Source organism: Hevea brasiliensis, chromosome 17 (genome assembly GCF_030052815.1).
Source record: "Hevea brasiliensis isolate MT/VB/25A 57/8 chromosome 17, ASM3005281v1, whole genome shotgun sequence".
Lineage (NCBI taxonomy): Eukaryota > Viridiplantae > Streptophyta > Magnoliopsida > Malpighiales > Euphorbiaceae > Hevea > Hevea brasiliensis.
In genome coordinates this window covers 51,425,399-51,441,583 of record NC_079509.1, presented here as the reverse complement: position 1 = coordinate 51,441,583, position 16,185 = coordinate 51,425,399, and the positions used below count along the sequence as shown (strand labels likewise).

General features: G+C 28.0%; 1 protein-coding gene across 2 annotated transcripts; it reads left to right on the top strand.

Annotated features, from left to right (window-relative positions):
• The first annotated feature begins 7,697 nt into the window (after window positions 1-7,697).
• LOC110640065 (transcription factor bHLH35) lies at window positions 7,698-15,805 on the top strand. Of its 2 annotated transcripts, none has more exons than XM_058139970.1 (5): window positions 7,698-7,887; window positions 8,036-8,198; window positions 8,401-8,631; window positions 8,990-9,160; window positions 15,483-15,805. In XM_058139970.1, the coding sequence occupies exons 1-5, from the start codon at window positions 7,805-7,807 to the stop codon at window positions 15,570-15,572; spliced, it is 738 nt and encodes a 245-aa protein (XP_057995953.1). In that variant the 5' UTR covers window positions 7,698-7,804; the 3' UTR covers window positions 15,573-15,805. The 2 variants fall into 2 exon arrangements, with proteins under 2 accessions (XP_057995953.1, XP_057995952.1); XM_058139969.1 differs by having other exon boundaries at window positions 7,991-8,198.
• The last annotated feature ends 380 nt before the right edge of the window (window positions 15,806-16,185 follow it).

The window sequence follows — 16,185 nt, the reverse complement described above, 5'->3', positions numbered from 1 at the left end:
ACAGTGTCCTAACAAAAGAGTTATGATCTTGATAAAAAATGGAGAGTTAGAGAGTGAAGATGACAAGAGTATGCCGAATGTGCATAATGAAGAGGATGATGGGGATGAGCATGAGTTTGAGGATATGGATAAGGCTTGCACCTTGATCACTATGTGTACTTTGACTACACAAGCTGAATTAGTTGACAATGGGGATTTGAAGCAAAGGGAGAACATTTTCCATACTAGGTGCAGCGTGGGAGGTAAGGTTTGTAGTGCGATTGTGGATGGTGGGAGTTGTTGCAATGTGGCTAGCACTTTAATGGCGGAAAGGTGGGGCTTAGCTACCTTGAAGCATCCTAGGCCATATGGTTTGCAATGGTTGAACTCTTGTGAGAAGGTCAAGGTTACCAAGCAAGTGGTGATTCCTTTTTCAATAGGCAAGTACCAAGATGAGGTGCTTTATGATGTGGTGCCTATCCAAGCTACACATCTACTTCTTGAGAGACCATGGCAATTCAATAGAGAAGTTTTGCATGATGGCCAAAGGAACACTTACTCCTTTTTTAAGGATGGCTGAAAGGTCACCTTGAACCTTTTAACCCCATCTCAAGTTCTTGAAGACCAACTCCACATTAGAAGATCATGGGGTGAGAAGAATGAGGAGGGAAGTGAAAAAGCTAGAATGGTCGAACCAAAAGAAGGCAATAAAAGTGAGAAGAGAGAAAATAATAAAATGGGGAAAAAAAGAAAAGAAAGAAGGTTCGGGGCAAAAGGAAAGCAAAGAGAAAAACAAATTTATATGTCAAGGGGAGAGATGTAAGAGAGTTCTTGTATAGTGGTAGACCATTGTGTTTACTTATACATAAGAAACTTTATTGACTATGACTGACCTTAACCCATCTCTTCCTAGTGCTGCTTGTTCTCTTTTGTAGGAGTATGGAGATGTATTCCCAGATGAGATGCCTCTTGGACTTCCACCCATCAGAGGCATTGAGCATCAGATAGACTTCATACCTAGAGCATCTCTTCCAAATCGTCTTGCATATAGGAGTAGTCTAGAGGAGACCAAGGAGCTGCAGAGGCAGGTAGAGGAGTTGTTGGCTAACGGTCATGTTAGGGAGAGCATGAGCCCATGTGTAATACCAGTTCTGTTTGTACCAAAGAAGGATGGGACATACTGCATGTGTGTTGATTGCCGTGTCATCAATAAGATAACAGTAAAATATCAACATCTTATACCTAGACTAGATGAGATGTTAGATGAGTTAAATGGTACTTGCATTTTCTCTAAGATAGATCTTAGGAGTGGTTACAATTAGATTCACAAGAAATTAGGATGTGAATGAAAAACAACTTTTAAGACTAAACATGATTTGTATGAGTGGTTGGTGATGCCATTTAGGCTCACAAATGCCCCTAGCACATTTATGAGACTTATAAACCATATTTTGAGATCTTTCATAGGGAAATTTTTGGTTGTTTACTTTGATAACATTCTTGTGTATAGTAAGAACATGGATGAGCATATGCATCACTTAAGACTTATTTTTGATGTGTTGAGAAAAGAAAAGTTGTATACAAATGTTAAGAAATGTTCTTTTTGTGTGGAAAAAGTTGTCTTTTTGGGTTTTGTAGTAAGTGCGAAAGGAGTAGAGGTAGATGAGGAAAAGATCAAAGCCATAAAAGGTTGGCCTACTCCTAGGAATGCATCTGAAGTTAGGAGTTTTCATGGGCTAGATAGTTTTTATAGGAGATTTGTTCAAAACTTTAGCACACTAGTAGCACCATTGAATGAGTTAGTTAAAAAGAATGTTGAATTTGTTTAGGGTGAGGAATAAGAAAATGCATTTAATTTGTTGAAAGAAAATTTGTGTTTTGCACCTTTGTTGATTTTGCCTGACTTCACTAAAGCTTTTGAGATTGAATGTGATGCTTCAGGGAAAGGTATTGGTGCTGTTCTTATGCAGGAAAGGAGACCGATAGCCTATTTTAATGAGAAGCTTAGTGGGGCAATATTGAATTACTCTACCTATGATAAGGAGCTTTATGCTTTGGTGAGAGCCTTGGAGACTTGGCAACACTATCTTTAGCTGAGGGAGTTCATCATTCATTCGGACCATGAGTCCTTGAAGCATATCAAGGTGCAAGGCAAGTTAAACAATAGACATGCAAGGTGGATGGAATTCATTAAATTATTCCTATATATGATCCAATACAAGCATGGTAAGGAGAATGTAGTAGCGGATGCTCTTTCGCACAGGTATTCTCTTCTTAGCACTCTTGATTCTAAGTTACTTGGATTTGAATTTGTTAAAGAGTTGTATGCTGATGATGAGGATTTTGCCACTATATATGCTGCATGTGAAAAGGTTGCATTTCAAAAATTCTTTAGGCATAATGGATATTTGTTTAGGGAAAATAGGTTGTGTGTGCCTAAGAGTTCTTTAAGAGATTTGCTTGTGCATGAATCATATAGTGGTGGGTTAATGAGACACTTTGGTGTTGCTAAGACTTTGGACATTCTTAAGGAACACTTCTTTTGGCCTCACATGAGGAGAGATGTAGAGAGGGTGTGTTCTAGGTGTGAAACATGCAAAAGAGCCAAGTCTAAAGTAATGCTGAATGGTCTTTATACACCTTTGCCCATTCCTAAGGAACCTTTGGTTGATATTTCTATGGATTTTATCTTAGGATTGCCTAGGTCTAGGAGGAGGCAAGATTCCATATTTGTGGTAGTGGATAGATTTTTCAAAATGGCACACTTCATTCTGTGTCATTAGTCTGATGATGCCACATATATAGCTAATTTGTTTTTTAGAGAGGTTGTCAAATTACATGACATATCCAAGACTATAGTAAGGGATAGAGATGTCAAATTTTTGAGTCATTTTTAGAAGATCTTATGGGGGAAGTTTGCACTAAATTGTTATTTTCCACTAGTTGCCACCTGCAAACGGATGGTCAAATTGAGGTAGTCAGTAGGACCTTGTCTACACTTTTGAGGGCTGTAATTAAACAAAATCTTAAGTCTTAGGAGGATTGCATGCCATTCATTGAGTTTACATATAATAAGGTAGTGCATTCTTCCACTGGATTTTCTCCATTTGAACTTGTTTATAGTTTTAATCCTCTAACCCCTATGGATTTATTGCCTTTGCCTATTGATGAGCTTGCTAGTGTTGATGGTAAGAAGAAAGCCAAAATAGTGAAGAAAATTCATGAGCAAGCCCATGCACAAATTGAGGCCAAGAATGCTAAGTATGCTAGCAATACCAACAAAGGGCAGAAGCAATTGATCTTTGAACCAGGTGATCTTTTATGGATTCATTTGCATAAGGAGAGGTTTCCTAATCAATGAAAGTCCAAGTTGCAGCTAAGAAGTGATGGTCCTTTCCAAGTGCTATAAAGGATCAATGATAATGCCTACAAGATTAACCTTCCTTATAGATATGGATCCATTATCTCTACATTTAATGTTTCTGACCTATCTCCATATCTTGGTGCAGATTTAAATTCAAGGATGAATTCTTTCCAAGAAGGAGGGGATGATGAGTATCATCAAGGCAACAAGACTAAATCACTTCCCATGTTCAAAGGAGCAATCACAAGAGCTAGGGCCAAGGAATTGCAAGGAGTAATTCAAGCACATATTGATCAAGTATGGCAGCCCAACATGCAAAGAATTCAAGAGGAGCACAACTGTGGCATGTTGATGCAATTCAGTAGTCAAAGTGAACCGAATCATGGTACAACAAAGTGAGCTAAACCAAGGTAACCAAGTACACCAAATCAAACCTCTTCCATCCCAAAGAGATTCTAATTCTATCCATTCAGCAGCCTTGCACCTTATGAGCTTTATCCAAGTTACAAAGGAAAGTGGGAGAGTCTTTTGTCTAAGATATAGAGGAAAAAGCAACATTACCATTTTCAGCTATAAGACCAAAAAAATTTTTGTGATCAGATTTTAGAATTCAAATTTCAAAATTCAGATTTGGTTCAAACTTGAAAATGTGGTTTTTACCTAAAATAGGGGTGAATGTATTTTATCTAACACTTGGAGAAACTCTTGGATAAAGACTCCAAGTGCTAGCAGAACCATGGGCAGCCTTATAAAGCCTTCTTCTTCATTTTGTTAATCAGTTTTAGAATCTGCCATTATTGAGCTTGTAAGCTTAAGAACTCCTTTAAGAGAGTTTTATGTATTTTCTTCCTAAGTTCCACTAAGAACTTAGATTCAATATAAGTTAGTCACTTATATTGTCTCATTTTGATATTTAGTGTAATCTGGCACAAGTTGCCTTATTTATATCAGATCCTTGACTTTCTTCTTTCATCACATGTTGGTGTTTATGTCATCTTGTTAGTAAAAGACTTGTTTAAGTTGTGTTTGTTGTTTAGTTGTGGACGTTCCATGGGAAAATTATTTCAATAGAATGTAAGCTTGCTTCCATCCTAGACTTGAGCTTGCATCAATTCCTATTGTTCATTCTGTGAAACCTTGTTAGCATACTTTTCTTTAAATTTGTCCCATCATTTTGTATTAAGAAGTTTAAAGTAAAACCCTCATGTTTTGCTGTAGCCAATTCCATCTCAATGGTTGATAACTTTTTCTGTTGCTCCCTACAGGCTATTATTTTCAATATATCATCCACTAATATTGTAGATTGTCCTTGCCCAGCTTTCATGTTATATCCATAAATGGTTTTTATTAGAAACATTATTTACTAGCAATTTGTTTGAGAAACTTATGATCCAAAAATGAAAACTATAGAAAACTAATCATATTATTAAAGATTGTTTACAACCATTTATATACAATGAGCATGTAAAAGAGGACCAACGAACAAAAGCCAACTCAACTAGTAGCTAACCAACTTCCATAACAAGCTCAGCTATTTGCTAACCAACTCACATAACAAACTCCATGCCTTCTTTATTCTTCCCTATCTTCTAGATTTTTTTTTTTCTCTTAGGGTTTATTTGGATGAGGGTGAAGGAAGGGTAAATAAGCTGTTTGGAAATAAGTGAGTTAATGGAAGGTAAGGGTAAGCCTTATCCTCCCTTACCCCTCAAATTTCAATTTTTCTTACACTCCGATTTGAGGCGTAAGGAGAGGTAAGGAGGGAGAGATTGGGTATTATGAATATTTCTATTTATACACTCCTTAAATTTACCCCTCCTTCACTTCTTTCCGAATATAAAGAATATACATTACATTCCCTTACCTTTTTATTAATTCACCCCTTCTCAAATATGAGATTTTTTTTTTTTTTACTATAACCCTCATTATCCTTTCCCTTTCTTACCTTTTTTTGCCCTTTCATTACTTACACTTCCCTTACCTCATTCAAATAGATCCTTTATTAACCTGTATTCTTCATTGTTTTTTTTATTATTTTAATTTTATTTTGGCAAAATACATTGAATTTAGCCAACGAATATGTTGTTCCTTTTTTTCTGTTAAATGAATGAAACACTTGAATTGAAGGTTCATGTTTATATCTTTGTAGTTTGTTTTTGAGGTTCCTTTTCTCTATTTTAATGTTTGTTATGGTGGAATTAATTTGTGTTTTTAGAAAGCAAGAAATACAAGGCATGATAGCTTAATGTAAACTACATAAAAATCCACTAATTAGCAATAGAATTTACTAGCAGAGGTAGCTCCTCGATAAGGAGAAAGAAAACCATGAGAAGAAGATAGCATAGCTGGAATACTAGGCACACTTTGCATTTGAAACATAAAAAATAAGATGAAACACAATAATAGTGAAACTAAAACATTAACTACATCACATATAATTAGTGGGAAGGCACATCTTCTGAGTGCTCAAATTATCACCTAAAGGAGCAATTGAAGATTGCCCTCCAACAGATAAAGAGATTTGGTGTCATTAGATGAAACCACGAAGACTTTATGATGATCATCAAAAGGAGTTTCATGCCTTTGTTTAAAATAGGTTTAAAATATGTTTATAGATAAGTTAAGAATAGGTTTCCAAGCCACGTTGGCCTATTATTAGTGAAAGAAAAAAAAATTGTTGTAAAGGCCACATAAGTAGCAACCACAATATTCACTTACTTTTTATCGTGTGTTCTCATGCTTCCCATTGATTATGCAAATTTGTGTTTAAGTAAAACGTTTTCTTTGAGTTGAGATGTGAGATTAAAAAAAAAAAATTAATAATAATTCAGGTGTCTATTAAATAAAAACGCAACAATTCAAGTGTCTGAAAATATATTTGACCTCCTCTTAAACGTAGTGCTATATTAAGAGAATCAACTATGCATATAAAATATTGTATAATGTTTATTTTGTTTAATGACTCTATTTATTTCATGAAAAATATTTTAAAAATATTTTTTCTGAAAAAATATTTTTTTTGTATTTTCTAGCATTTGGACATTCAGAAAAATTGATCAACTGAAAATATTTTCTTGGATTAAAAAAAATTAAGTCTTTTTTAAAGAAAATGGCATCCTCTTTTTGAAAGAGAAAGCCATTTTTCATTTTTAAATTTTGATAATTTTATTAAAATATAAAAATATTTAAACATAAATAAACACATACTATTAGTTTAACATTGTAACTAAACAATGAAAAATATTTTCATGGATCTTGGAAAACATTTTCTATATACAAAATATTTTGGAGAAACAAATGGAAGCTAAGTGTTTTTACATTTTAATAAAATTATTAAAGTTTATAAAATAGAACATAACTTTCTCTTTTGATTTAGTTTTTCCTTTGATGAAAAAAATATTTTTCAATATCTCAAACGTTAAAAAATAAAAAAAATATTTTTATTCCTTAAAATAAACTAGCCTAAAATTTTAAAATTATATACTTACGTGGTCACATAAAATGGTTTTGATTGTAATAATATATTAAAGGATATTTTTCTTGTGTATTTTCTTTTTATAGGTTTTCTAGTTTTTAAGGAGTTTGTTAAAGTCTAAAAATATGAATTAATTCCTTTTCAGGAAATTAAAAATTATTTCCTCTAAAAATAATTTCTCTTTTAATTCAGCACATGCTATTTTTTGACTATTTTTTAAAAGCAATTAAAATATCAAAATGCATTTTTACAAAGATACCCTTACTCAACCTTTTTTTCAACTCTCATATATAGAGAGAGAGAGAGGGCCGTGTAATGCAAAAAAAAAAAAAAAAATGGGACATATGTATTATATAATTATTTTTTGAAAATTATATATATTAATTTTATTATCAAAGAGAATCAAGCAATCTTAATTATAGATTAATAATATAAATAAAGTTACCAACGCTTTTAATATTAATTTAAACTTTTATTAATTATTGACTTAAAATGTTTAATAAATATACTACTTTTAAAATTTTAATAATTAATTAATGAGTTAAATATTTACAATTAATAATAATTTTAAAAATTAAAAATTCATGCTTTGCTCAAATCGATAAATTTGATTGTGATTAAAAATTATTAATTTTAATAAAAATAAAAATATAAAAATTAAATAATTAATTTAATTAAAATAGCGACTAAATAATAATTTAATAAAAAAAAAACTTTACATCTGGTTCACATTGGACGGTTAAGATCTTTCTACGTTGCGTCTTAGCTAAAGCAGGATAATGGGCAATTTTACAACCCCACGTGGCTTAAATCCCCAAAACCATTTTCAACCTCTTTGTTCCTCTCCTGCCCTCTATAAAAGGAAGCCCCCTCAGGCCTCATCTGCATGTGCGGAGTGTGAAATTTTCCTTTTATTTTCTTTTTTTTTTTTTTTTGAAAAACCAATAGTATACTTCAATCTTTCTGCAACATAAAGCTCTTCTTCAATGGAACCTATTGAAAACATCGGTGATGAGTACCAAAACTATTGGGAAACTAAAATGTTTCTCCAGAATGAAGAGCTTGATAGGTAGAATTTCTTTTTGATTTTGATTTTCCTTGTTTGATCCATCCATCCTTGTTGTTTCTGTTCAAAAATCTTTCTTTCTTTCTTTCTTTCTTTCTCTCATTAGGGGTGAATTTACAACTTACAAATTAAGCTCCTTGATTTTAAGCAGCTGGGCTATGGATGAGGCGTTTTCCGGCTATTATGACTCCAGTTCGCCGGACGGTGCTGCTTCGTCGGCGGCTTCTAAGAATATTGTTTCAGAGAGGAACAGAAGAAAGAAGCTTAATGAAAGGTTATTTGCTCTTAGAGCTGTGGTCCCCAACATTAGCAAGGTGACGCATTAACCCTTTCACCAAATAATTATCATATTAATTAAATTGTTAATTGCTTAATCGGGAGTTGGATGTCCCTAACTCTAATTTATCATTAATCAACCACAATAATGCCAACCTTTTTGAAATTTTTTTATGTTGAGTATGGAGATTTGTTGCTCTTTTCGCTGATTTTTTTTTTTGCTTGATCACATACATTTAGATGGACAAGGCTTCCATCATCAAAGACGCAATTGATTATATTCAAGAACTTCATGATCAAGAGAAAAGAATCCAAGCAGAGATAATGGAACTGGAATCTGGAAAATTGAAGAAGAATCCTGGTTATGACTTTGAGCAAGAGCTGCCTGTTCTGTTGAGGTCCAAGAAGAAGAAAATTGATCAATTCTATGACTCTAATGGCTCTAGATGCTGCCCAATTGAAGTCCTTGAGGTAACTCTGGTTAAACCACCCACCCACGGCGGCCCACCCCTTCTCCTCTCTCTCTCTCTCTCTCTCTCTCTCTCTCTCCTGTCAGTGCTATTACAGTCATGATTAAATTTAAGTTTTAATTAAAATAAAATAAAATAAAATAAAATAATAATTGAATATTATTTTTATAGAAATTAACTAGTGATTTAGCTCGCTAGTCGTTTTCAAACTATAAGATGTCAAATTCAAGTCCCCTTCAAAGTTGATTATACTAAAAATAATTTATAAAAATCAATAAATTTAATGATTTTATCCAAAGTGGTGTTCAGGTATTTGTGTGTTAGCAGAAAATTGATAAACTTGGTGATGATTTGTTCAGCTGAGTGTTGCACACATGGGAGAGAAGACACTGCTAGTGAGCTTGACATGCAGTAAAAGAACAGATACAATGGTGAAGCTTTGTGAGGTATTTGAATCTTTGAAGCTCAAGATTATTACGGCCAATATTACAACTGTTTCTGGGAGGCTTCTCAAGACAGTCTTCATTGAGGTCAGCTCTCTCTCTCTTTCTCCATCTTCATTTCTACCTATCTGGATAGGACAGCAAATTAAATTTCACTGAAACTCAATGGTGCGTGCTGGTCACGCTCTAACAAATCTCTTCCATTAAAAAATTAGGCTTTAGGCTAAAAGAAAGTGAAAATTCCCTGCATTATACCTTTGGTTGAGTGCTCCCAAAGAGATAGGAATTTTTTTTTATTTATAATTTTAAAATAATTTTAAATTTATATCAACCGTGTCTGTTGATATTGAGATTAAAGGATTAAAATTATTTTTTAAATAAAAAAAATATTTTAAATGTTATTAAAAAATAATTTTAAAAAATATTTTTATTATTTTAATATTTTTTTATAATTAAAATTTATTAAATTTAATTTTAAATTATTTTAAATATTTTTTAACTAATATATTTATAAAATTACTTTTTCAACTGCAGTTCTAATAACAATAACTAACGCCTAAGAGTGATATAAGTTAAATTTTAATGAAAATAAGATAAAATTTACTTAAATAACATAAATATTTTTGAAATAAAATTGTATGAATATAATAATTACATTAATGTATATTTTTATAAAAAAAAATAGTGAAGAAGCCAAATTAAAAATACTACAAAATGTAAATTTTTAGTGACTGATTTATTTTTTTATTAATTAATACTATTTCCAGTTAATAATCTTGTGAAGAATCTGTGCCATATGCTTAACAAGAAAATATGAAGACAAAATGGTAGTCAATTATATTGATAAAGTTTGAATACATGATTCCAGTGGGGCCTTAAAGCTTAGCCATGGAGTTTCCTATAAATGGAAAATTTCAATTGGTAAAAAGGATTAAAAAAAAAATTTCTTGACATTATTGGATTTGGATGGTGATTTTAAATTTTATAGTTCTTGTCATTTAATAATTGAATATCTATTTTATAATATAATATAAAAAAAATAATCAATCAGTATAATTCAAAATTTTAATTAAATATAATTTTTAAAATGTAATACTATAAATTTTAATTAACAAAAAAATAAATTAAAATATTCACAAATCAAATTTAAATGATTAATCAACAATTTAAAAATTTTATTAAATATGAGATATATAGTAAAATTCTCATGTTAGTCACTGATACTTAAATTTTTTAATAAATTCTTTAATTTCTTTTTAATTTAATATAATTGTATCTTCAAAATTTTATTTTATTAATAAAATAGTCTCTTTATTTAATTTTTATATTTAAGTAATTATTTATCTTATATAATAGGATTAATTTATTAATAAAATTAAAATTTAAAGAGTTAATTATAGCTAAAAAAACAAATTAGAGATTAATATGTAAATTTTGTTATATTAATGGTAAATTATTCTAAAATATAAAAGAAATGTAGAAAAAGAAAAAAGTTGATATAGCGGTAAATATGGTGTGAGATGTGGGATCCATAAGATTGGAAAAGTGATACGGTGTAGACGCCTTTATTAAAGGCGGATTGATCACAGCCACAATATAATATAAGCAAATTAAGGACAACATCATGAGCAGCGTAATCCAGGGTGTCCGAATCAAAACATTGGTAGAACCAAGGTGAGAATGAGATGACCCCATTACAACTCCCACTTTAATTTTTTTTTCTTATAAAAAATAAATGTTAATCACAAAAACAAATCAGAAATCAAAAATTACAACAGAACGAATAAAATTAGGACCCACTTCGTAAGATTAGACATAAAATTCACTTTCATAGCTAATAGAGGGGAGAAATTATTAGTTGTATCTGAAATATATATATTATTTTTTATAATTATATAAAATTTATTTTTTATATTATATTAAAAAAATGATTTAATATTTTTATAAAAGAGAGTATTATTTTTTAATATTTTTAATATATTTAATAATTAGCCTAATTTGAATATAGAATTCGCTGATTGTCTAACAAAACTATAGAATTTTCAAGAAACTCATTAAACATAATTTTACAATTAGGAACAGCAGAATCAACAATAAGAAACATTTGAACGTTACCCATAAAGTGTCTGCACCAACAGTAATGAGTCTATCTTGAACGCCACTCTCCTTATTTAATTATAATATATTTTTTTTCAATGTATTTTTGTTTTCATTGTGTTGTGGGATTTTTATGTATTTTTAATAATTTTTTTTATAAATTAATACTAATAATCAATATTCTTTCTCCTCATAATTAAAAAAATTAAGAATTTAATAACTTTTAATATTTTTTATAATATATATTCTATATATAAAAAAACCAAAATTCTCTTTTTATAAGATTAAATTTTCAATAATTTTTTTTAAAAAATAGTGTTAAAATTAGAATTTTAACGTCTTATATTATATGATAAGTAATTTATATTTATAACATGAGTATATTTAAATGCTTCCTTTTTAGAAAACAGTGTTGCCGTTAAAATTATAATTTTACGTATGAATTTTTTTAAAAATATATTTATATTTTTTTTAGTGTTTGTGACACTTAAAATATAGTCAATAAAAAATATATTTTTTAATAAAAAAATTAAATTATTTTTTTAAAAAATAACTTTCTCTTTTCTCATTTTATAATAATCCTATTAAATAAAAATACTTATATATATATTATTAATTTAATATTATAAATAATTAAAAAATATTTTATTAAAAAAATAATTTTCATTGAAAAAAATTATATATTTTATTTTTTTTGAAACAAATAAAAACTTAACATCATCGTATTTGATTTAATAAGTACCTTTTGAAAAGAAATTTTTTTTTGAAATTAATAATTTTACTAATGGAGAATATTTCCGTTAAATTTACGTTTTCATCTAAATATCATTATAGTCAAGAAATTATTTATTTAAAAAAAAAAAAGCAACCGTTAATATTTGAGTTACGGTTGAGTTTGGAAGACAAAAGCAAACACTTTTTAAAAAGGAATTCTAACAACAACAACCAATAAAATACCAAGTTCAACGGCAACAACACGATTCTAACAACAATGGCAATTGCTTTAGTTCTGTTTTTGAAGAATATTTTAAATATTATTAAAAAAATAATTTAATAAATTTAATTTTTTTTAATAAAGATATATTTTTATCAACGTAAGCTTTACACATACACTTAATGATGTAATAACGCCGTAGAAAAAATGGTTGTAAATTGTGGGATCCACAATACCTTTGAAAGAAATTTGATTCGTTTTTCACATGTGTTAATGTTTATCTAGCAAGAATCATGTTTTCCAAGTTGTTCAAAGGGGATCTCATTTTCCTAGACGAAAAAAAGAAATATAGTCAGCAGCCATTTATTGTGCATTTTGTCTTATACGACCTTGCTTTATAATACAAAACGACATCACAAACTAATTGAATCGCGGGAAATATGCATTATAAACGTTTCTAATTTTGTCACTTTCAACTCTTCACTTTTCTTTTCATATTTCGAAAAAGAAAAAAATTATCATTAATTTTTAAAATTATAAAAAATTACTATTTGCTCTTGAGATTTTTTTTTCTAAAATTACTTGATTTAGTTATTTAATATAATTAAATAATATTACTATACTATATAAGTATTAAGCTTCTAAGTTTTAAGGTAATTAATCTTGATAAATTATTTAGTGCATTCGATGTACTAAAAAATAATATACTTATCACTTATAAAAAAATTAATTATTTTCTAAATTTAAGAGTGTGAAACTTAAAATTTTATTAGTGAAGATACACGAATATCTAATAATATGCCATTAATCTTATCTTTTAATAAACAACTCTAATTTTTATAGGTAATCCTTTATTTTGTAGAAATTTTATCATGTGTGAATCACATTGATAGTGGTTGACTGCTGGAAAATGGGAATGATAGTGGCAATAACAAATTATTTTATTTTAAATAATAATAATGATGATAGTTGGGCTAAATTTATATTTGTCTTTATTTGTTAAAAGTTATAAATAATTTTACAATTTAAATACAGCTAGTGAGAGCTATATAAAATGATAATGTAGGTGATTCGATATTGGGTAACATATATATTTAGATTAATGAGTTTTAACTTAGTGATATTAGAGTTATTTGTAGGATTATGAAATTTTAAATTCAAATTTCAGTCGGAGTCAATTATATTAAAAAAGATATATATTTAAAAAAATTAGAATGAATTAATTATATTTTCCTTATCTTAATTAGTCTTCTTATTCCCATTAAAAAAATTAAAATTATTTGATAATTGTAAAGTCTTGTTTAATTTTTTATTTGTTTTGGTAAGCAATCCATATCAAGTTAGAAATACATGATCTTTTTCTTCACCGATTGTTATTATTATTTTTATTTCATTGAAATAATTAACTCAAATTGAAAAAGATTGCCACTAAAATGTCAGTAATTAATTATAAATTACACCATAAATTTAACTCAAATAATACTTTAATTTTTATTTTTTTAAATTAACACTTTTAATTTCTATACTTCAAACAATAAAAAAATATATAAGATTTTAAGATACTAAAGACTTTTATAATGTAATAATTTAAACATAAAATATTAAAATTTAAAAAATCAAATTGTAGTACAATTAAAAAGAAGTAAATATAATATAATATAATATAATATAATAAATAAAGCTTCAATCACTAAAAAAAAATACAAGATTACGCATTTTTAAAATACTATTAAAATATAGAGCCATTAGTAGACTTGAGAGATCAAGATAGCTACTTTTGAAATGATAAGCATGAAAGCGTAATTTCATAAGGATATATATATATATATATATATATATATATATATATATAGAAAACTTGAAGGACTTTTTGATAATAAAGCTCATATATCAAAATCATAATCAACATACTTGGAGCACCGTGTCTGTCTGTCTAATAATATACTGCTTTCAGTGTCTGCTAACACTAGACTCCAAAAATTGCTGAATAGGTGGAATAAATTTTCACGTTTAACAATATTTTAATATTTAAAATATTTTTTATATAATTATAGAGATTTTAAACTCATATAAAAATAAAATTATTAATAATTAAATTAAATATTTATATAAAATTTTATATATTCTATATACCTATTTTAATTAATTTATATATATTTTAATATAAATATTTAATTTAATAATTATTAAAATTTTTTTTACATAAACTCAAATATGTATTAAAGAGTGTATTAATATAAACTCAAATTTATATAAAAATAAATTTAATTATTATTAAATTAAATATTTATATTAAAAAATATATAAAATTAATAAAAAAAATATATAAAATATATAAATTTATATATAAAAATTTAATTTAACAATAAATAAATTTATTTTCATATATATATATATATACCCAATTTATTTGCGGTCATTGTTTCCGATTTATGAATTGATGGGGCATTTGTTTGTTTCCCCCTAATTCACGGTGGATGTGTAGTCAACTAAACAACATGCTATTTATTTATTTATTCAGAGTTTAGAATGGATCTTTCTGGTGTCTTTTGTCATCTGCATATTTGGCCTTATTGTTATATAAAATTGACTCTATCCGATTAGCTATTAAAATGTCATTGATTAGCAGTTTTAAATTATAAATGTTTTTATTTATTAATTTTTTACTTAAATCATTAATGGTTAATTATTAATATTTGAATTAATTGTCAATTTGAGTGAAATCATTAGAAAAGAAATAGTATTCTTTTTATTTTCATTTTTCTAGATAGTAATTAGAAAAAGGAAAATAAGAAAAATAATGAATATTAAATTTTATAATTTCTCTCTAAATTTCTAAAGCATTTTTCACTGATTTAATTTGGTATTTAAGGACTATCCCCAGATTTGGAATCATTTAAACTAGATTTTTATTTTTATAAATATTGTATTTTGGTGGTGTTGAATGACATTATTTTTTTTGTCTATTGCATTAAATTAACTTTTTTTTTTATTTAAAATAAACATCTTATTTAACACACAGACTAGGCTTATATAAGGACTGTGTCTTAAATATTAACCAATCCTTTAATTATTAATAATCTCTTGGAAATTAAAGCTCTTTAGGCATATCGGATTTTTTTCTTATTTAGATCCAGTCCACCATAGATCTAAGATATAAGATGTGTGGTGAGACTTAATTATTAAATATATGAATCTCACTTATTTATATATTGAGTTCATAATAAATTAAGTTTAGACAAGAATTTTCTTTGACTAATCGGGGTTTTGAAGTCTCAATTAATATTTTCAAAAATTTCATTCGTTAGTAAATTGAACAGTTCAAGAGAATAAATTTCAACAAATTTTTTCATTCCTTTTTCTTCACTTTCTCTACAGGCAGATGAAGAAGAGAAAGATCATTTGAAGATAAAAATAGAAACAGCAATTGCAGCACTTAATGATCCACAAAGTCCTATGAGCATGTAACTAATTTAATCTCTTTGTTATGAATTTGGGGACTTTTTGCCATTTGCTTGCTTTTTCTACTTTCCTCTTTTTTGGGTCTTCCACTTTTCTTTTTCCCCTTTACTTTCCTTTTCTGGGTCATTGTTTAGTTGATGAACACTTTGTAGTTGTGTCTCTCTCATTTTCCAAAGAAAATTTCACAGTCATCATGTATTTCAAGCTAGAAATAATTGTCTTGATGTTTCAAGGTAGAATTGCATATCATTGTTTAGATACGGAACCCATCCATGTCGGATTGAAAACAGAAATTCTGTTTTTAGTCCATTTTAATCAGCAGGAAAATATACAAAAGATATATATTTTAAAATGGATTGTTTTACAATTTGTGATTAAAAACAAACTTTCATTTCTTCTTGCTCAAAAAAAAAAAAAAATCTTAAATTATTAGTTCATGTGTTTAAATACGTGACAATCCAAAATTGAGGCTGTTATTAACACTAGAACTTGAGTCGACAAAGCCCTTAGTAAATCTTAACATACATTCAGTAAATCTTAACATACATTCATGACGTTATGTATGGCTCATATGATCCATAAGGTACTGTGAAAAACATAGAACTGCAATAAACATTTT